This window comes from Colobus angolensis, unplaced genomic scaffold, assembly GCF_000951035.1.
Source record: "Colobus angolensis palliatus isolate OR3802 unplaced genomic scaffold, Cang.pa_1.0 Scaffold311, whole genome shotgun sequence".
Classification (NCBI taxonomy): Eukaryota; Metazoa; Chordata; class Mammalia; order Primates; family Cercopithecidae; genus Colobus; species Colobus angolensis.
In genome coordinates, this window is record NW_012116389.1 from 1908146 (window position 1) to 1931089 (window position 22944).

A 22944-nucleotide genomic window follows, 5' to 3' on the forward strand; every position below is an offset into this window, starting at 1 on the left:
AAGCCACCCTTTTCCAGGGGCAGTTCATATTTCAGTATCGGGGCACCTCAGATGATTAAACTATGGAAAAACTTCTTCCTCCCTCCCTCCCTCCCTCTCTCGCTCTTTCCCGCCCTCCTTTTTTTTTTTTTTTAAGCACTTAAAAATGTTTTCCCTCTACGTACCACTGCCCTGCCAAGAGCCACCAAGTGTTTATATTTTTCATTTTTTACTCCTTTAGTTTTGAAAGCCATGTAAGTTTGAGAAGCTATTTTAAAACTATGTTACACTTAGGATGCAAAGCCAAATCAAAACTTCTGTAAGGCAGAACCTACCCAACTTTTCAAAAGTAATGTCCCTTCTAAGGAGCCTTCTAAGACGTTTTTCCTAATCACCCCGATGACATTTTAATACCACAGATATATTGTTTATGTACTATATGTATATCCATATACAGTATACATAAACACTACATAAACAGTATATCTATGGTATTAAAATAAAAACAATCCAATTATGTTCACCTCAAAAGAACCTGTTTTTGCCCCTCGGGAGCAATATTGCCCCCGTGAGAACGCATGCTATAAGGTAAGGCTGTGCTTGTTAAAGACCCAGGACATGACTGGGCTCCATAGTCTCCAAAGGAAGAGGGCGGGCTAGTTTGTTTTTATTATTATTTTAAAATTGTATAATTGGGGTCCTTCTTAGAGTTCCAAAAAGGTATGGCTTTCTCTTTTTTGATTATTTATTTCGTTGTAAGCTTGGTGATTGTTTTCTGATCTACAGTGTGTCTGTTCTTTCAATAAAATCTTTCATTTCTGCAATTTTACTTTCTGCCTTACTTTCCTTTTTTCTCCTTTGTCACTCAAAAATCATTGGAATTTATCATCTCTGTCTTGTCTGCTTTCTATATTTGACTCTGTGTTTCATTAGATCATTTAAGAATATGTTTTTGAATTTATTTTCAAAGCACACGTTTTAGCCAGTTCATCTTTATTTCTTTTAATTTTGTGACTTGGCAGTATTTTTGTGATCAGTTAATAGGATAATAGGAAATCCTGTTAGATTAGCAAGGTGAATTTCATCTGTAGTGCTCTGCTACCCAGGAGGCTAAATCAATACCATTGAAAAGTTATTTGTCTTATCACAGTGGCCTATAACACAACCTCATGATATAGATCCTTTAGGCTCCATTTTGTAGTTCTCTGACTTCTTAACTGTTTATTTATGTATTTAGTTTTTAAGACAGGGTCTCGCTCTGTCACGTAGGCTGCAGTACAGTGGTGTGATCACAGCTCCCTACAAGCTTGAATTCCTGGGCTCAAGCAATCTTCCCGCCTCAGCTTCCCAAGTAGCTAGGACTACAGGAGTGCACCACCACACCTGGCTAATTTATTTATTTGTAGAGACAGGGTCTTACTATGTTGCCCAGGCTGGTCTTGAACCTCTGCCCTCAAGTTACCCTTCCACCTCAGCCTCCCAAAGTGTTAAGATTACAGGTGTGAGTCACCACACCTGGCTCAGACTTCTTAGCTGTTACAACCAATATTTTCTTGTTTCCCTCTCCTCTACAGTTATTTTTTTGTGTTACCATGTTTAATATGATAAGATGGGATGCTGACACAGAAGTCAGCCTGGGCCAGGTTCAGTACAGCTCTGACTGTGACATTAGATAAATCACCCCACTTTTTGAGCCCTGTTTCCTATTTAGTTGTGGTTATGACATAGGCTGATAGCTATCAAACCAGATTCTGGTGAGGAGTAAATGGGAAGCATTGTATATTGTACCTGGCATCTAATAGGTGCTTATTAAAATGTTGGCTTCCCAAGCTTGCTCCAGTCCAGGTCTGTAGGGCTAAGTTACTAGTGTTGAGATCTGGACCAGCACTAGGGTCATGTTCTTAAATTATCTTTTTCTGTTGGCCCACTGAGAAGCTAGTAAGATTCCCATGATCACCATCAGCCCAGGTAAGTGGACCTGGGGGAAGGTCCCGAGAGACTGTTGGCTGAGATCACAGCAGATAGCCAATCAGTGTCTTCCATCTGGCTCCCTTACCTGTTAATTAATCTTGCCATCTGCTTATTGTGAAAGCCAAAGCAGCTAAGTGTTTAAGAGTGCTAGCAATCTCTTGTCTCTTCATCTTACCTTACCAGTTTTAAGCAGGTGAATAACAAACAAAGCATTCAAACTAGAAAGATATCCGCCTTAAAAAGACCAAGGCAGGCAGTATTTTTTTCCTGTAATTTGCACTTCCTTTCTGCTTAATCATAACCAAGGTAGCATTTTCAAATAAATAATATGTAAATAAGGGAAAGGATACATTTCGAAGCTGTGCATTATCCAGCAGGTTTCGTTCTAGTGTCTAAACCCTCATGCTCCTCTGACATCAGTGGATTTTGGAGTTTCCTCTCCTTTGATGACTTGAAAATGTTTTAGCTGGAACACTGGGGTATGGAAGGAAAGCAGAGGGGGAAAGACACCATGACCATAGTTAAGTTTTCCCCACTGTCCATGCCCTTTTCCCATAGAACTTTATCTTGGGGCCAACCAGGAACATGAAGCTTCCTCTCTTTCCTTGCCCTGTTTGCCCAACTCCTGCCTGATTTTAATGTGGGTGAGAGGAGTGAGCAGGTCTTCAGTTGGTAATGGGAGGTAGCTCGTATTACAGCGTTTGGCAAGTAAAGAAGCCAGGCTGGGTAATGAGCTGGAGAAATGGAAAGAAAGAGGCAACTTGGGCTCTGAATAAGATGCAATTCATATTTATTTTTTAATTCGTACACCTTCTTGTGTCAAAGGAAGGACTCCAGGCAGCCAGGAGATTGGTAGAATTCCCACATGGTGGTTTAGGCAGCAGCAGGGAGGTGAGGCATGAGGTGTTCTGCCCAGTTGACGGGCTTGGCAAACCCCACTGGGACCTTGGAACCAGCCGGGAGTGGAGATAGTCCATGAGCCCCACAGCATGACATAACTGAAATAGCACTCAGGTTTGAGAAAGCACCTACATGGGAATCTAGAAAGCCGTTCAGGTGTGTTATTGACTAGGTTTCGGAGACTTTCGTGTGTGAGGCCTCTCACTGCTGAGGGTTAAGAGAATGGACACTGGAGCCAGCCTTGGTTTCAGTCCCAGATCAGTCAAGCCACTTGCCAGCTATGCAGCTTCTAGCAAGTTACTTTCCCTTCCTGTACTCAAGTTTCCTCATCTGCAGAATGCAGACAGCAGGGATAATGTGAAGATTAAGTGAATTATAAATGTAGACCTCAGAAAAGTGCCTGGCGCTTAGTAAAAGGCCAGTAAAAGTTGGCTGTTCTTACATGAGTAAAGGATGCCCAAGGCATCGGATAAAAATCTGAGCATGATGCATCTTTCCACGTAATATTTTAGTTGTAATTTCACTAAATTTCCTTGGCTGTGGAGTGTCAGAGAATGCAAGTAACCCCATGTATTTCTGTGACCTCCTTAACTCCAAGCAGCAGACCCTTTGTAGCCTCATTTCTCTCTTCAGCTCATTCTTGGGAGCAGGTGAGGAGAGGGAGTGATGGGGCAGCCGGTTGAACAGTTGGAGGGGAAAGGCCTGTGAGACTCTTGTCATGGCCCAGACCTCCAGCCTCCCTGGGTTCTTTCCCAGTGAATTGTAAACATCTCAGACACCCCTTTAGAAGGATGATGAGGTTTGGCATTTCCTTACCAGGGTTCTTCACTTCCCAGAGTCTACTGGGAAGTATATCCTTTTCCCTTCCAAAAGTAGAGGTGACGTGGCCATATTGTACCTGGGGTTTTCTCATCCTTCTCAGACTCCAGTGTACAGTCCCGAGCTGAACATGACAGGACAGTGGCTTCTTTAAGACTTCTCGTGGTGCTGTTTTGTTATCAGGAATGTGCCTGCACAGCCAATGAGCGTTTATACCAGGGCCCATTAGGTAGTGTGAATGCGAGTCCCCAGGGACAGCAGAGAACTCCTATCAGCAGGAATGTCTTCTGGCAGGCCCTGGACAGCCATCTGGAAATTCTGCTGCTGACCATTTGTGCAGCTGGGACACTGATGTCCTTGTTCTCAGACCTGTGGGTTTTGATGGATGGGCAGTGTGAAAACTTGGTCTTTAGTTCTGAACCCCGGCTATGCCACCACTAATTAAGTGGCTTTGGAAAGTTATCTAACTTCAGGCAGCCACCATGCCCCTATCTGTAAAGTGTTTAATCATACTTAGTTCCTAGGATGGTGTTGAGGAGTGAGTTGGTATAATACATGTAAAACAAACTGCCATGCAGGCCTGCCTCAATATAGGGAAGCTTAATTTTAGAAAAATCACAGCGATGCTGTGGCATCTGGGACTCGGGAGCCCATGAACTGGTCTCCGCAGGTCTGCGAAGCCCTGGCCTTGTTTGCACGGTGTTGCTAGCATGCACCCTTCCTTTAGGAAGTGGGTCCACAGCTTCCTTCAGATTCTCAAAACATCCGAGAGTTAAGAACCACAGCTCTAGAGCAAGGTTTCTCAACCCCAGCCCTGCTGACATTTGGGGCCAGTTCATTCTTTGTTGTGGGGGCTGTCCTGGACATTGTGGGATGTTTTGCAGCATCTCTGGCTTTTACCCCCTAGATGCCATTAGCACTAGATGCCGTTCCTCCACAGCTGTGACAACCAACTGTGTCTCCAGACATTACCAAATGTCCCTGGGCGGGGGGCGCGTATGGGGCGCAAAATCGACCCTAATTGAGAACACCGCTCTAGATGCATCTTAGTACCTAGTGAGGGAACAGATATGTGATACCCTCTTTCATTGTATGTTATTCTTTCCTATTTCTTTTTTTCTTGAATTTAGAGTATTTTCTATTTACATTTAATAGATCCAGATTAAGTATGTTGCTGTTGTACCCATGAACTCTTAAAACTGGGATAAACCTTCCTGTGGGTGTCTAGGAACTCGTTAAACATGTATTGGCAGTGTGCACCTTTTTTTTCCTTTTAAGCGGATTTGAAATTGCTCATTTATAAATCCCTTTCAAGCCTCCCTGGCTAAGATTGACCCATGAGAAGTTATTTCCAAGGGGTGTTTGGAAATGGCAGACTCTCTGCGCACACCATGGGGCCTCTCCCTCACCCTATCACCTCCCACCTTGGCCTGCCTGCGTTCCGTTGTCTTTTGTCTTGACTTCCTGAGCTGCTGGCTCCTGGCATCCTTGACTCCCTTTCCTTCGCTCACCAGGGCAGCCTGGTATCCTGGAGGACTTCTTGCCTACCCAGGAAGTATACCCTTGGTAAACCAGTGGTGACTGCCCGAGCATCCATTTGTGTAGGAAGGCACCTGCCTTCCAGTGCCCAAGAACCTCTTCAGAAGTCTCTCCTTTGAGCATGGAATATTTATTTGTGTGGCCATGCACATTTGAGTGCCTTCTGCCTCTGTAGAATGGGGCTAGCCCTGCGAGCCTCACGGGCCATGCACTAGCATGGTGTCATGTGAGGCATTAATAAGTGTTCCAAGGTAAAAAGGGTTGCTCTGTCAAGTAAGTTGGGCAAAAACACTGTAACACACTAAAGGTTCTGTGATGCCCCTCAGTAAAAACACTTCAGTTTCCCGAGCATGCTTGGCCTAGGAACACTTCTCTTTGTAGAGCACCTGTGACACCTTGAGGTCTTCAGGGACACACTCCGGTGTTATTAACAGACCTTGCATGATGTCATCGGCGTCCTGGGGTTTGGTGTCATTGAGAAGATGGGCTCCCCGGCTTTAGACCTCCATGTGGACTTACTGTGTTCTTAAATCACACCTTTTTAACCCAATTCCTTCTCCCTAACCCGGCAGCCTCTCAGAGTTGCTGGCAAAATACCGAAAACCTAAGTAAAGGAGGTAATGGTCACATCTACCACATATCTCTGTGTGCTGCTTTCATTTCTTTTTGCTTTCCTCTTGCTGTGGGTCCTGGGCTTGGCTTGGCATGGTCTTATTCTGCCTGAGCTTATGTCTTCCCTGTTCCCAGGAGTGTGTATTTGGCCTAGAATCAGTACATGTGGCCCCCGTTTTGTGCTTGTCCCTCCATTTTCCCCCTTCCATTTTGTAAAATGAGAAGGTGTTGAGTTCTGGGGCGGACATCGGTTGATTAAAATAAAGACCTCGCCACCAAACCTCTTTTGCACATACTATGGTGTGGATTTTACTTAAAAAAAACAAAAAATTGTTGATTTCTTAACTTGGTACCCCTTCTGATCATGTTAGGGTTTGGCTACTGTTTCATGGCAGGAAGGGCGAAGGGAGCTCCACTGAAGTTCCCCCTGCAGTCCGCCTGGCGGCCCAGACCCTGCTGGGGTTCACGCTAAGCACTTTGAGGGTGGTAAACAGCCATTGTCTTGGACTTCCATCCTAACCCTCTCTTCCCCTTGTCCCCCTTCTTCCATTCCCTTTCTCCTGCAAGGTTCTGCCACCCTTCACCACTGGCAGCAGTTGGCCCAGCCTCACCTTGGGGGCATCCTGGACCCCCGGCCTGGTGTGGTCACCAAGGGCTTCCGGACACTGGATGTTGACCTGGACGAAGTGTACTGCCTTAACGACTTTGAAGAAGATGACACAGGTGACCACATTTCTCTCCCGCGCCTAGCTACCTCCACGCCAGTTCAGCACCCAGAGACCTCAGGTGAGAGGTCCCGAGCCCATGTGACTGTCTCAGGCAGCAGAAGTTACCCGAGCCGGCCTCAGGCTTCCCCAGAGGAGATGCAGGAGCCAGCGGCCACGGAGGAGGAGGAGGAGGAGGGGTCTGGTGAGGGCACCACGATAAGTCCTGTAAACTTGGCACCTTTCCCGGAGGCAGAGTTTTGGGCCATTCTCACTTCTGTTCCGAGCACCATCCGTAGTGGCTCTCTGTCTGTAGCTTCCGCTCGTCTGTGTGGGTGATGATTAAAGCATTCTCATTGCACAGTTCTGTTTTTAAACACAGAGTCTGATGACTCCTATTTGTAACAATGGGTGTAGCTCCCCTGCCCATCTGGGAGGTGCATGGCCCAGCAGGGATCATAAAGTGGGAGCAGGAAAGGCTGCTAAAAAAAAAAAAAAAAGGGGGGCTTTGGGGCCCCTGAAAAACATCAGTGCCCTTTTTCCTGGTCTGGGTGTCTCCCTGAGTCTAAGGGGAAGATTCTCAAGTCCCCTGGTGATTTCCAAGTGGAGCTGAGCAGTTTTAGGGAAATTGAGTGCTGGGTCATTCAGAAGGTAAATGAGATCATCTGTTACCTGTATGCTGTATTAAAATAGAAAGAACCAGGAAAGGTTCAGGATTTCAGACACTTCATCAGCCTTTTCACTTTCCCAACTTCAATGGAGGTGTATATGTCATTTTCTTTTCAGCTTACACATATGTTCAAAGTGGATTTTTATAAAGTGTTTTAGCAATACTCCTTAACCAAATAAACCTTTGAAGAATGTCACTGAGCTTTTCCAGAGAGAAGACCCTAGATGAAGCTGGAAAAGAGCTCTGGCTGACTCCACCCACTGCACCCAAGCGTTAAAGGTGTGGCCATGAGTTTACAGAATTACCCACATCCCAGTTGCCACTGGGATGAAAAGCTTTGTGCTCAGAGCCCTGGGAATCATGGGACCACATGGTTACTGTTTATCCCAACAGCATGCTCTGCCTAGACTGGACCTCCTAGCCCCTTGTGTTGGGAAGACAAAGCTTTTGTGGAGTCAGGGGAGAGACTGAGAAAAAAATGAATTAACCTTGTGTTGTCATCCTCATGACATTCCCGAGGATTCACCAGGTTTGAAGCGAGGACATTCATCTTTGTGATTCGTAATTATCATTTGTGAAGGCCACAACACTCCCCTTGAAACACAGGGCAGGAAAGAGCTGAGGTTCTCTCATTCCCCTGGTGAATTTCAGACAGCTGTGGTCAAGGGATTTTATTTGGGATCAACTTTTCCTTTTTTCCTTGACATTAATTTTAGAGAAGTCATCAAGTCATGTGATTTGTTTAGTACATAGGTTTGTTTATGGTTTGATTTTTTTTTTTAAAGCAGTTAAATTACTAGATTAAGCGTGTGAGGGAATGAAAATGGTTTTTTATTTCGTATCTACACACTTGAAAAAGGGAAACCAGCTGCGGTACTGTCCCAGTTTTGTCATCAGCACCAGTGGCCATCAGGAAGGCAGGTGGTGGTGCAGACACATGATGCCTGGCGGGTTTTTGTGGCTGCAGGGGTAGGCACCATGCCGATTGGGATACTCCCCTACAACCTTACAGGTAGAATAGAAGGTGAGTTCTGGAAGTGCAAAGAAGCACCTTTAGGTGTACCTTCTAGAAGTTGTACAGAAGGACTAAGGCTTATCAAGTCAACAAAGAACTTATCTTGGAGGACAGAGAGAGAGAAGGGACCAATAATGAGGACTGGGGACATCCTGACCACTCTCCTTAACATAAACACTGACATTTTTCTTGCTTGTTCCCTCTGTACTCAAACCTGTAGCAAATTCATCTTAGAAACACTATTTGAGGAGGGGCATGAACATTTATAGTTGAAACTGTAGAAAGGGTCAGGTTGGAGGTGTGTAATAAAAAATAATTACCTAGGTTGCCAAAGGTAATTTAGGAAGGGTCTGACCATTCAGATGAGAATTCTTTGGGGCTTATTTTCTGGGTAATGTTCATCTTTAAAAACTGGCTTCAGGAGAGGAGGAGAGGGGTGAACAATGAATTGGCTCTATTTTCTCTATTGGGAATTACAGGACCATTTTGATTCTCAGAATGTAAAAAGCATACCATCATCCTGGAGGTCCCAAGTAGCTCTATGCCTGCCATCATGGAGACACAGGCAGACAGATAAGCTTTATGGGGAAGGCTTGGGGCATCCTCTGTCTTGGGATGTGTATCCATGATGTCTCATCCCTGCCTTTTAATCCGTCCTCTATGCTTGGGCTTTTCTGTTGCCAAACAGTACTATCCCAGGAGCTGCTGTCTGCCTGGGAAGACTCAGTAGGGAGGCACTTTGGAGACAGAAGGTGACGAACCTTTTTATGTGCAGCTGGTATGATAGAAGGAAACTGGGAAGACTTGTATGCTAGGCAGTTTTGTCCAGAGCCTGCTGTCCCATGGAGAAAAACTTTTAAGCACTGAAAAAATTTCATTAATGTATTTAAATGTATTATTTGAAGCATCATTCACTTGTTGATTTTTATAATTCCATGTCTTAAAAAGGATGATTCCATGTTATTGTATTGTAAATAATTTAGATGATTAAAATGGATTGTTTAAAAAGTTTTAGATTACAGTTTTACTTTATTTCAGTGATATGTTTTATGTTTTAATTTATATAGAAAGTATACCTTATCAGAACTAGTCATCATCTTGTTCTGTCAGTACTCTGTATTTCAGGTATTTGTGTGCGGAAGAGCCTGCATGTGGCAAAGGACTAAGAGTTAAAGTCACACAGTTAAATCGGTAGTTGGCTAGTGGATGAGCCGTTCAGTTGAATTATCTTGAATGCCTTGATCCTTAAAGGTGAGAAAGAAGTGGGATTAAAGCCACACGGATAGAGAAAATTGACGGTCAGTTTATTTTAATGCTTTTATGCATCAAGACTGATTCATATTGAGGGGAGGTATCCTCAAAAACTTACACGAATCATGGCATCTGGACATCTTAACCTGGCAGTGACCCGGCAGTAGAACCTTGTCCTAATTGGAGCTGAGATTTTTTTTTTTTTTTGAGACAGAGTCTCACTGTGTTGCCTAGGCTGGAATGCAGTGGCGTAGTCTCAGCTCACTGCAACCTCCGCCTCCCGGGTTCAAGTGATTTTCCTGCCTCAGCCTCCCAAGTAGCTGGGACTATAGGCACACGTCACCACGCCCAGCTAATTTTTGTATTTTTGAGGAGACGGGCTTTCACCCTGTTAACCAGGCTGGTCTCAGACTTCTGGCTTCAAGTGATCTGCCCACCTTGGCCTCCCAAAGTGCTGGGATTACTGGTGTGAGCCACCACACCTGACCTGGAGCTGAGATCTTAAATTAAAGTCAGAGTGGAAGACAAAAAACACAGTTGGCTAAAATTGCCCTTGAAAAATTCCCTAAATCTTCAGCAACTGGGCCACCAAGGCAAAAGCCAAGAATCAGCTGCTTTTGTTGCCTCCTTGTTTGATACATAGGCCCAAGGTCAGGAGCAGTGACTGGGTGAGGAAAGGGCCGAGAAGGGCTTGTGGTAGGAAGGAGCCAGGCAGAGTCAGGCCAGCAGGGTATTCCCGCAGCTTTGCCCAGGCCAGGCAGCTAGAGCAAAGCTGAGCCAGCTCGTATCCTGTCCCCACTTCAGTCCACCACAGACCATAGAAGTGGGGTTCAGACAGGCTTGTGAGAAGTTGGTTTGGGGGCTTGATGGGTCTGGAAAGAAAAGTCTGGTATGCTCGATTCACAGACCCTTGGGTACAGGGAAGTTCCTTCCCATTGTCTGCATTGAGAGAGTTGATGTGAGTTCCCACGCTGTTGGGAACACTTTTCGATTCAGCCTGGTTCTGTGGCAGTTATGAGGGAGTTTGGTTGTTATGGACAGAGTGGATGGTTGGCTCACACCCACCTGTATTAGGAGATGCTAAGGAAAGCCCTGTGCTCTTCCATCAGAATGTATATTAAGCCAGAGTAAAACAGGCCAACTGCCACCTGCAAGTGGAAAAATGAATGAAGAATGAAAGAACTGATTCCTTCAAAACAAATAGCATAGTCAGCTCTGCTTAAAATGTCCAGAACAAAGCCCACTTGTTGAGCATTTTCTCTCCGGTGTCCTCACCTCTGAACACTATAGAGGGTCCCCTGGTGCTCCTGGAGGCACGTGGGTGGCTGAGGAGTAGGTGTCTGAACCTGACACCCTTCTAATGTGGAGGGCTCTTGCGGGAGCACCCGGTGTTGAGGGGAGGAGCTGTGCAACCGCACTGCCTAGTAAAGCACAGGTGAAGTGCTCTCTTGTGCTGGCCTTGAACGCACCAGCCGGGAAAAGTCTTGATGCAGCTCAGCCAGGCCAGCTCCCTTCACCTGTTGGTGTCTGCCACAGAAGGAAGGACAAGAGGACAAAAGGGCATGGGGTCCAGCTTTGTTGGTGTCTGAAGACTACAAAGAGATTTCTGCATTTGCCCTTTTGACATTTTAACAGCATTCTAAAAATCTCCCTTTCTCTAGAAGATACCCCAGGGGCACTTGAGAGAATTTGTGACCCTCTGCACAATGCTGTGAAATTGTTTGTCTCTTAAATCACATACTTTTTAGGTGAAACAGGGTAGGCAACTTGACGTAGTGGGAAGAAGAGTCGACTTTTAATTTTGCAGAAACCAAAAATAAGTTGTGCAGAAACCAGAAAAAGATCTTGTGATGTGTGGTTCGAAATCTCTGTGATAGAAACCTCCCAGCTTCCTGCTGGCCAGATGTCTGATCACCGAGGAGCTCAGGGATCTCTGCGGAGCTGCAGGAGCAGTCGAGGGCTCTGTTGAAGAAATGCTTAGGCAGAGAAAAAATAAATACCAAGCCTCTGTGAAGCCCAGAACTAAGGCCTTTAAAAGTGTCATCTTGTACAACATGTTACAGTTTAAAATCACTTTTGTATTTTTTAAAACAAACTGCACTGCTGCATCTGAAACTGCTCTTAATTCCCCCACTCCCCACCTCCAGAGAAAACACTTGTTAAAGCCACATGAATCCCTAGAATAGTACTTACATTAATGATGACTTGTAGGGCAAACTATGCAGCTTTTCCCACGTGAACTCATCATAGAACTTTTTTCCCCCTGAAAATATCATGGGCAGAGTTACGTAATGAAGAGACAGGAAGGTCTTTAGAGCATCTTCCATGCCCTGATATTTTAGTCTTTTAGGAAGAGATAAAGCATTGCTTCTTCCCTATCTGTTTAATGGAAAGGGAACTATTTCTCATACAGATGACAGATAAAGACACATCTTCCTCTCCCCTTTCCACCCCTGAAGCAAAAGGCAACAAAGTCATTAGAAGCTGGGCATTAAACAACTAAAATATACTGATATTCCTAGGGGATAGCTCAAGACATACCCTTAATCTGGATGGACAATGGCTTTTATTTTCAATAGATTTGTTTTTACTTGGATAGAACAGGCTGGCCTGTGGGTGCCACTGTTGGTGTGTGTGTGTGTATTGGTTGAGGAGTTTATAGAACTTGTAAAGCAGATCCAAGTCATGTGACAGCAGCATCCCACTACGTGCTCAAGTTAAGAAAAGGAAAGAAAGGTCAGGGAATAGGGTTTATTTTATACAAGTTGGCCACTTCCCAAGAGTGACAAAAAGAACATGGAAGGCCCTCAGTGCATCACAAAGGTGGAGTCCCTTTTCTAAGATTTTGAGATGCTTTTGTAAATTCACATTTATAGAAGTTATTTTTGTGAGTTTTTAAAAATAGCTTGGGTATGCAGCATGGCCAGTGTTTTTCCGTTCTCAGAGGCTTCCTCAGAAGTAGCTGTGTCTGGTTGTGTATTGCACCCTGAATTTCCCCATAGCAACACACCAAGTATGGTTGCATTTTCCAGTGTCTCTGTGTGGGCTCATGTGAGGGTTCTTTTAAGGACTAGGTTTTATGGTGGCCTTTAGAGAGAAGAAAGCTTCTGTTGTCCCCAGCACTTCCCAGGGATGGGGGAAGGAGAGTGCCATTAGAAGGGAAGGAAATGCATGAGCAGGTGTGTACTAATTGTATTACGGGTGGCCAGAAGGGCAGAGTTCCAATCATCCTGCAAATCCCTGTGGAACCTCTGGGCCCCACCGGAGTGTCCCAGCCTCTTCTGTGCTCCCTTCTCACCATGAAAGCACTGGGCCATGGGAAGCAGTGGGCTTCCTACCTATCTTCCCTGGGAGGCCCGAGCAGTCCACAGAGCAGCAGCCACCCTGCTCTATATAGTGCAGTCTGAGGGGCATCCAGGGAGTGGGGGCCGTGTCAGGGCTTTCCCATCACCGGCTGCAGCAGAAGGATCCCAGCCACCCAGTTTTCCAGTCAGTCCCAGACATCACGGGCCCCTGAGAGCATGGGCAGTCAGTGCCACTGATCAAGTATACCTCCTCCAGGCAGAAGGCTCACCAGAGTCCAACCAGAGAGAGCAGGTGAGCTCTCACTCTGTATACAGAGTGAAAGTAAGTGGCTCTCACTCTCGCAGAGTCCTCTGATGTGTCCACCTGTAGCTAGCTGAAGGATGTGTGCTTACACGTGGTATGTTTTGAGTACAAAACATCTGCACGACAGCCACGGGCAGTCCCTCAACATAGGAGATCTTGAATAATAATCAAGGATTAATTAAGTTTAAAGCGTATATCACATTTTGTGCTAGTGTCAGAATCTGGGGGAAGAAGAACAATTTAAAAAGAATTAGGATTTTTATTGGTAAACCCAAATTCATTCCTAAATCAAATGATGAAAATATTTGTTGTTGTTAATACTCTAACCCATTTAACCTATACCCGTCTCTTCACAACACTAGGAAGCCCTCCACTCAGGTTGAGAGAAAGAGTAAGAATAGGGAGTTAAAGCCTTAAATTGAAGAAACTCTATCCTTTGAGCTCCCAAATGAGCAGCATGGGGTGAACACATAATACCATCTTCTGCAAAGAACTTTCCATTTAGATAAAGAAGGGGGCTTTGATGTGTGGCATGGGCTTGGTGACTTCACCGTGAGCCTTCACCCCAACCCCCCTATTTCCTGCCAAGAAGGATGTTTTATGTTTCTTTTCTTTCTTTCTTTTTTTTTCTTTTTTTTTTTTTTTTTAGAACTTGCTCTCTTCCTGCACCCAGGGCTTTAGGAATCAGCCGTTGCTTCTCTGTAGCAAGCATGAGGAGCCTCTGACGATCCCAGTCATGGGTGACTCACTGTCTCTCTGTTGTGTCTCAAGGAAGGGAGGTGCAGCAGCGGCCTGGCAGTCAGTGGTGACATGCGGAGAGCCCACGGGTCCAGGCGTCCTGGTGGTATTTTGGAGGGGCCGAGTCTCTGGCTTTAGCACTTTGGAAACTTGTTGATCTTCCTTGGTCTTCTATGGCTATTCATTGCTTCTGGGGAATGGTGACTTGCGAATTTTTAGCAGCCTTTTCCTATCCCCAAAACCCATTTGTGTAAGATGGGTTTGCTTCTGCTGATGCAACTATGTCTCTAAAATGTCCATCTCACACTCCCTATTGCAATTGAAGATCCAATACGTAAGAGGGTGGAGGAGGAAGTGAACATTTGTGACCTTTTGATTTGATATTCTGGCCATGTGTTTAAATGGGGGTATGCTTCTAATTTTAAATCTAGCCTTCCCTTGTTTGATTTCTTTTAAATGTTATCTCTCTTTCAACTGTGTTGTCTTATTTCCCGCTCTCCTCCTTCCCAAATAACCCCTCATGCCTGTTATTTGGGGTGCACTTCCCAGGCTTTCTGTTATTTTTGTTTCTAGACCTTATTGCAGTAAGAGAGTCGTGATTGTTTGGTTGCCTTCTCTTCATAGCTTACTCCATTTTTGTTTTGCTTGTGGCAGTTTCTTACTTATTGGAGTTCCTGAGCCATTGTGTTCACTGATTAAGAAAGATTCATAAAGGCGATTTTTATGTGTTTTTTTTCCTTCCCTCCTGCTTTGCTTGGAGCTCCCCGTGGCTGAGAGTTTTCTCCTGTGGCCATGGTGCTGGCTGTCATGCCAGGTGCCGTGGGAGCCTGCTTTGACACACAGACCCGAGTCAGACCTTAAAAATCAGGGCAAACCATCTTGCCTTGCTCCTCTAATCACCGTCACTTTTGTACTCTGGATTTGTCCTGCCTGCCTTTAATTTGTGTCTCCAGCATTTTTGTTTGTTTGTTTCATCGGGTTCCTGGTTTTCTTTTAAGACATAGTCAACTGTGTGGACCTGTAGGTTTGGGGCAGCAACCAATTCCATTGTTTTCCTTTTTGTCAAATCCAAGAGAAAATATACCATTAGGAGCTAGAAGATTCTAGTTCACAGCCTTTTGAATCTTCATGGCCTTTGAATCCTCATGGCCTCTGATATCTGAATCAGTTTTCTCCCAGGAGGTCTCTGGGGGCTGAGCTGCTACAGGGGCAGAGTGTGGGGTGGGCTTGGGTGGGAGAATCATCCCGGCACTTCATCGTGCATGCTATTTGGGGCAGTATCTTTTTTCTTTTTTTTTCTTTTTTTTTTTTTCCCTGATGCTCGAGTTATGAATGAGAATGACCTCTGCAATCATGATGTCTCCCATAGACTCTGTTCCTTGTTCCTTTGCCTGAATCCTCATGGCCTCTGATATCTGAATCAGTTTTCTCCCAGGAGGTCTCTGGGGGCTGAGCTGCTACAGGGGCAGAGGGTGGGGTGGGCTTGGGTGGGAGAATCATCCCGGCACTTCATCGTGCATGCTATTTGGGGCAGTATCTTTTTTCTTTTTTTTTTCTTTTTTTTTATTTTCCCTGATGCTCGAGTTATGAATGAGAATGACCTCTGCAATCATGATGTCTCCCATAGACTCTGTTCCTTGTTCCTTTGCCAGCTTTCTCATGCATGGTCCTAACACTTCCATGATTTACTTTGTTCCAGACCCATAGTCTTCAGCCGCCTCAGCAGTAACTTGTTTGAGCATTAAAAGGAAGTAAATTGGGAACAACTTGTTGCCATCTCATTTTCATTAGAAATCAGACATCTTAGAGATGTCAAGAAAGCAGCTGGCAACTAGAGGGTAGGGGGACCTGTACTCTCACACTGCTGTGTGTCAGACCAGACCTGATCCTGGAGCTTAAGACCCTGGAGAGCCCTGATCTCTGTAACTCTTGCCACGTTGTTGCTGAGGCAGGTGAAGTCCCCATCTCCCACCATAACGATCACAAATAGACAGTAGTGGAGCCAGCATCCCCAAGCCCCTTTTTGTGTAAGCAGAAAGGGAGCTATGAGCCTTGCCCTGTTTCCAGGTGCCAAGTGCCTCTCCCCGCCTGTACCTCTGCCCTTCCTCTGAGCAGAGCTTTGGTACCTGTTGCCAATGCAAAGAAATGTAAAGCAGCAAAAGAAGTACCTGTTGCCAATGCAAAGAAATGTAAAGCAGCAAAAGAAGATAGCAGGTTCTGACCTGAGGAGGGAAACCAAATTTATCCCACAAAGGCCCATTACCCCACCCCCCCCTCGCCTCCTACCCCTGGACTGGATCCACTACTGGCCCAAGAATACTGATGAGAAACTTTGTCTGGATTGGGTCGGAAGCTGGAATTCGGTGCTCTGCAGACCAGTGCTCAAAATTGTGGTTATTTTTGAGGACTCGCCTTCAATCCAGAACATTTGCGTTTCACCTTCCTCGCCCAGATCCAGTTAACAAGGTAGCTCATCACTTCTTGCATCTGTTGAGTGACATGCTGGATTTTAATTTTTATTGTGGTTGTACTTGGATGCAAGGAATATGTTTTGTTCCTCCCAATTTAGCGCACCATCCTGGGAAGTGCATGTCTCAGACCAACTCCACCTTCACCTTCACCACCTGTCGCATTCTGCATCCTTCAGATGAGCTCACTCGGGTCACACCAAGGTAAGGGGACCCTGACTCTGGGATGGGCAGGGGTGGGGTGAGGTCGGGGCGCTCTCTTCCCTCCCTGCAAGGCTTAATATTGAGGAAAGCCAAGTAGAGAGACTCATAGAAAAACCAGCTCAAGCCAGTTTAAGCATCTCAGCATTTGCAGGCATTTGTTCTGGGTCCCATCTTTTCTTTTGTCGTCGTTGTGTGTGTGTGTGTGTGTGTGTGGTTCTTTTTTTTTTTTTTTTTCTTGCAGCAGAGTTTTGCTCTGTTGCCCAGGCTGGAGTGCTGTGGCATGATCTTGGCTCACTACAACCTCCACCTCCTGGGTTCGAGCCCATCTTTCCTTTTGAAATGAGGCTATTACTTATTTGGATCCGGCTCAGATAAAGAGACCTGGACCCACCTTCAGTAGCCCTTTTAGTTGGCCATTTAGTTGGCCATGGAATGGATTCTTAGGCCCCTCCTTAACCAGCTGAAGTTGACACTACCACAGGCCCTGCAGCTAAAGTCTGTTGGATTGTTGGCCCCAAAGTTTGTCAGTAGAGCACAGAGTTCTTTTATTTATGGATGGAGTTACTGAGCCCTGTGGAACCCCTTGTGCCTCTGCAATAGGCCACAGGAACCATGCACTACGGCCACACTGTAATGACCAAAATGAGAAGACTCCAAGACTAAGCCACATGCCCAGCATGGTCCTTTTCTCTCTGGAGCACCATCTGTGGGGAGGACTTGTCTGGTATGAGTTGGTCTGTTTGACCTGATTTCAGGCCTTTCACTGGTGCCAGCAAAAGAGAAAATGCTCTCCCCTAACAGAGTAGAGCGACCCCCTCAGCCATTTCCTCTGTGGTGCAAGATGCTGGGTTGCTGGAAGATTAAGCAGAAGGGGCGGGAGCAGTCAGCCAGGGAGCACCTTAAACTATGAATAATTCTCCACAGGTCATGTGAGGAGGACGACGAAGCAGCCATATACCCCGTTGAGCTGAGAGGAGATATAGGGCAGAGAGTCTGAGCCCACGGGTGAGGCAGGGGGTGAGCACACCGCCAGCAGTGCCTGCCCTGGCAGGGCCCCGTGGAAGGAGCTGTGTGTGCACGTGTGGCCGCCACTAACCCGGGGACTTAGGCGTGGCTGTGTCTCTGTGGTTGTGCCTGGCTAACTCGGCCTTGATGGTCGATGCCCCTAACCCATCTAAACACCCCCAGTCAAGCCGAGTGCCAGCACTAATAAAGGCCTAACCCTAAGTTCTCACCAGAATGGGGATCATAAATATTAGCTTTATCTTCTCCATCTCCCTGCCCCTGGAGAACTTGGCTTCCCCGTCCTGTGGCTTTATGTTGGGAAGGGATTGTTTTCAAAACCATGGAACCACGCTTCCCGCGATGAGAGGCTGGTGCCCTGGGTAACTAGATGGCGCTCCTGACTGTGGCCGTAGGGCTTAAACCACACATGGGTCTTCATGTGGCTGTGTCGGGGCTCAGTGAAGCCTGGGAAGAAAGTAGCAAGAAAAGGCTTTTTCTTTTTTTTTTCTTTTTTCGCCTGAGTTTGAAAGAAAGGCTGCTTGAAATAAAATGGAAACAAATCAACTGAAACAAACAAAATGGAAACGAAAGCTCCCTAGGGATGGCCATATCAACATGATTTTAAGTTTAGAGCTTTTTTGCCCTTTATTGAAGGTACATCGACATTTGTAAAACTTCACACGTGCCTTTTGAAAAAATCCACGTTTAACCTTAGGAATCTGTTGTGGTTTCTAATCATGCTTTTCTGTGTCCCCCAGCCCACCAGCATCCCCACCCTTGAGCTTGTGTGAGATGGGCCTGTTCTAGTATCCCCACCCTGTGCTGACCTCCAAGGGCTGAGGTCACCAGAGTGTGGAGCCAGATGGTGCCCCTAGCTTGTACGTTACTTTGAACCTCATGCTTCCCATGAGGGAGGGGGCCCCTTCTCTGGTCTTTCGAAAGACCTGCTCCAGAATGGGCCCTTTTCTTTCCCATTCCCTCCTTTGGTGCCTTTTCCAGAGTACATGGACTTCCTTCTGCCGGACTGGGGAGAGAAGCCTCCATCCCCACCTCCTGGGGACCATGCAGCTGACCTGCTCCAAGGCACACTGGCAGCCCCAGCAAAATCCTGGAGCTGACACCAGGGCATGTCCCATGAGACTGTTAGGAGGGCTGTGCATCTTTGCTCCTTGGTTGCTCATTGAGAAGCAGTATAGGGTTTCCATGCCTGTTTGGCCTCCCCCGGATCCCCGTAGCAGCTGTTAAAAGAGAACCTTTCCAAGCTTTGCACGGTGACGGTATCATAGCCAATGAGGTTTATTACTAGTTGAAAAATTTCCCCAATACCCTGCCGTGATGACTTGAAATATAGGCAGCATTGGCAATTTTTGACAGTCTCTAGGGATACTGAATTATTAGGTTGGTGCAAAAGTAATTGCAATTATAAAAAAAAAAGAGAGAGAGAACCTTTCCTGCTTTTTAAGCAGACAACAATGCATTTCCCTCTGCTGCCCTTCTGGTAACTTTTCTGTCCTAATGGACTCCATGACTGGATCCCAACTGCGGGAACCTAGTGAGTCCCTAGTGAGCACAACACAAGTGAATAAACAAATCTTTCTCCTTTCCTTGGGTAACTCAGGCTCCATGCATTTCAGTGGACCTTTCCCTGGGTAGTGCCGTTGATGCAGATCTCTTCATATGAGACATGTCTCCCCCCGACCCTCTAACTCCACTGGTTAGAATGGATTTGGGCAAGGATATAAAAAGGGTTAAGGGCAGCATGGTGCAGAGGAAAGGGATATAAAAAGGGTTAAGGGCAGCACGGTGCCGAGGAAAGGGCTCTGCACCTGGGATTCAGGAGCTCACGGCCACAACTGACTGGATGGGCACAGCCCGGCCTCAGTCCACACGCTGTGGCCATCCTTTCCCTTCCTAAGATAAGGAATATCTCATCTCCCAGAGTCCTGGTTCACGTCTTGCTTCAGGGAGAAGTAGATACTAGGAAGGAACACCGGAATCTGGGTAAATTTGATGGGGAAAGAATGCCTTTTTGCCAAAGGGCTTCCTTTCCTGTTCTCTAAAAGATTTAGTCCCTCAACTTGGGTTGTCCACTTAACAGCCAGATGTGACACCAAGTAAACCACTAACTCTGAGCCTGTTTCTTCATCTGCAAAGGGGACAACTGTACCCACCAACCAGGGATGGGCAAAGGGGATCATGTGCAGCTTCCTGTTAACTTAAACCATGCTTCTCTTGAAGAGTGAGAGGGAGGAGCAGACGTGGACAGAGCCTTCGGGGGCCTCAGCTGGGGAACCCTCTCATCGTGTCCTGGGTCGTCCCTATACCCCCTGCAGGAGACTGGCCACTGACCCTTTCTATGGAGCTCGTGGGTATTTCTGGTGAATAACCTGTCATCTCTTCTTTCAGCCTTAACTCAGCCCCAACTCCAGCTTGTGGCAGCTCCAGCCACTTGAAATCCACGCCGGTGGCCACACCATGCACTCCACGGAGACTGAGCCTGGCTGAGTCCTTCACTAACACCCGTGAGTCCACGACCACCATGAGCACATCCCTAGGGCTCGTGTGGCTGTTGAAGGAGCGGGGCATTTCTGCGGCTGTGTACGACCCCCAGAGCTGGGACAGGGCGGGCCGGGGCTCTCTCCTGCACTCCTACACACCCAAGATGGCTGTGATCCCCTCTACTCCGCCGAACTCGCCTATGCAGACACCCACATCCTCCCCACCCTCCTTTGAGTTCAAGTGCACGAGCCCTCCCTACGACAACTTCCTGGCTTCCAAGCCGGCCAGCTCCATCCTGAGGGAAGTGAGAGAAAAGAACGTCCGCAGCAGTGAGAGCCAGACCGACGTGTCCGTCTCCAACCTCAACCTCGTGGACAAAGTCAGGAGGTTTGGGGTAGCCAAAGTGGTGAACTCAGGGCGAGCCCATGTCCCCACTTTGACTGAGGAGCAAGGACCTCTCCTCTGTGGGCCCCCGGGGCCAGCACCAGCCCTTGTCCCCAGAGGCCTGGTACCTGAGGGCCTGCCCCTCGGATGCCCCACTGTCACCAGTGCCATCGGTGGGCTGCAGCTGAATAGTGGCATCCGGCGGAATCGCAGCTTCCCCACCATGGTGGGATCTAGCATGCAGATGAAAGCCCCCGTGACTCTCACCTCGGGCATCTTGATGGGTGCTAAGCTCTCCAAACAAACTAGCTTACGGTGAGGACTGGAGGGGTCCGGTTGCCCTGGAGGAGACCCACGTTTTCCTCTCTTGCTCCCACTTCCCTCTCTTCCCCCTACAATGCACTTCCTCCTTCAGCCCTTCTCTGACCACCCCCTCCTGAGCTAGACAAATCAACCTCGTGCCTAATGGAGGAAGAGTGGAACCTTTGTAAAATGTGTACATAGGACTTGGAGACTTCGTGTCCGCCCTGCTCTTTCTTCCGGTCCCACAGGAAGTGCCCCTGCACTTCATCACTCTCACGAGGACGTCACCTGTGCTAACCTGGGGGAAGGTGGGGTCCTTTCTTCTTTCCTTTTGAGAAGCACTGAAACTCCCAAGTGTGTTCTTATCCCATGGATAGGAAACCAGTGAACTCCGTGGCTGGCACACCACGAGCTGTCAACGCGGCACGGGTCATAACATACCTGGGTGTCATCGGACACCTCGCCTCACCCACCCCGTAGGAGCGTAAGGAGCCTCCATCCTCAGCCACATGCCGCTGACGTGGCTTTCCTGATCGGAGGGCTTTTCTTTCTTTTATGGGTGGCCCAGCTTCTTCAAGACCTTCACTACTCTGCCTCAGTGGACAGTCGTTTCCTTTTTGAGGGGTGACCCTTTGTTTTCATGCCTTCCCCTTGAAGTCATCCTGTGTTTTGTAATCAGCTGTCAGGCCAAATGTCTGACCCGAAAGAGAATGTATTTACACTCGTGCTGCGTTCAGCAGCCCCTCTGTGTTCTGTGTGATTTGTTTTACTTTTCCTTTTTTTTAAATACATATGCAGGGAAGTAATGGTATTGGTAGTGTATGTTTTCTGTGTGGTTCGAATATGAATTTCAAACACACCAAGCCGCTGATGAGGTAGCAGCTTTTTTCTGGGACCCAGAGTCACAACCAAATTGATTTGAGACCAGACCCAAGACACCTTTAACAATAAGACTGAAAGGAAAAAGGATAGGGAAAAAGCTTGTTTAAAGAAATGTGTCAACACCAAACGTAGAGGGGAAGAACCACAACCAGGCATAATACCAAACTGGTTCCGGGGGAAACAAGGCTTTGGCATTCCACTGGCTCCAGCACTTCCTCCAGAACCCAAGACTGGCCAGGGTGCTGTCACCGTGCAGTCTTTGACTGCAGCCATTCAGTGCCCACATGTTTTGCCTTCTTGTTTCAGAAGAGCACGTGGTCACAACAAGGTATTTTCTTTCCCTCCAAAGCCTTCTGTCTCCTTGTGCCACTTTTTATCCTTAGGAAAAGATCCAGGTGCTTGTGAAAAGAACCATGAATGCAACAAGGGAGGCTGGTCCTGTTGCTGTCGCCGAGTAAATTTTTAACTTTTATTTATTATTTATGTCTGCCGTATTTTAAATAAACATTCTCGTTCCTTCCAGTTCCAGTCATAGTGTGTCTGTGGCATTCCAGTCCAACCACGTCACTTATTTATTCTAATTTGAGGGCTGCACTGTACATCATGGTGTCCCGTGGCACTGTGTTCCAGACATTTATGGAAGGAAAACATCCCATATAAATGAAACTGTCATTCTGTGTCCTCCCTCGCAGCAGAAGATGTGACCTTCCATTGAGTGAGGGTGACCTTATGTCCAGCAGGGATACTTTGAGAAAGCCCCTAAGGAGAAAGCCTCAGTCCCACGGTTTCAGACTATTTATTCTCTGAACACAAGAGTATTGGTTAATTATGTTCTCAGCTCTCCTTGCTGTTACATGTGTGCACTCACTACAAGTAACTTATATCTTTTTATTTGAATGTATTTTAAAGCAGTAGATAGAATAACAAAGGAATATGAAAACCATGGACTGAATGGACCATTTTATGTATTCAGAGAGAGGAGCCACTCATCATTGCCAGATATACCATGTAAAAATTGGCAGTTCAGAGGTTGCAATATTTAGTATAGTAAATAAATAAACGATCAACATTGTGCAACCACTACCAAAAAGTGCGTTGTAATGCATCAAAAATCAACAAAATTTTATTCACTAATGAGTATCAATAAAATAAGTTCAAATGATGGAAACCACACCGGTATTCTGATTTGTATTTTGTTTTTATCTTTTCATCAAGGAGACGATCTCTTTATGTGAGACTTGAAAGTGTTTAGCTCTTTGCAAAATTAAATGAAAGGCATATACTTCACATACTGTTATATGCCTTCCTTCTTTCAACATGGTATTATACCTTAGACAACTTTCCAGTCAGACTCTGAAGATGTCCCTCACTTTTCAGGGCTGTGTACTATTC

The 22944-nt window shown here is 46.5% G+C and overlaps 1 protein-coding gene across 4 annotated transcripts in view; it reads left to right on the forward strand.

Moving 5' to 3' along the window:
* TRAK1 (trafficking protein, kinesin binding 1) overlaps nucleotides 1-22723 on the forward strand; it is a 133632-nt gene extending 110909 nt beyond the window's left edge. For 2 of the 4 annotated variants that reach the window (XM_011950937.1, XM_011950938.1), the window contains 3 exons: nucleotides 6388-6606; nucleotides 16377-16479; nucleotides 19891-22723. In XM_011950937.1, the coding sequence (XP_011806327.1) occupies nucleotides 6388-6606; nucleotides 16377-16479; nucleotides 19891-20686 (1118 nt within the window). In that variant the 3' untranslated portion in view covers nucleotides 20687-22723. Of the gene's footprint in view, nucleotides 1-6387; nucleotides 9220-16376; nucleotides 16480-19890 lie in introns of those variants that run through there. The other 2 variants (XM_011950940.1, XM_011950939.1) reach the window with 1 other exon arrangement.
* Nucleotides 22724-22944: the final 221 nt, after the last annotated feature.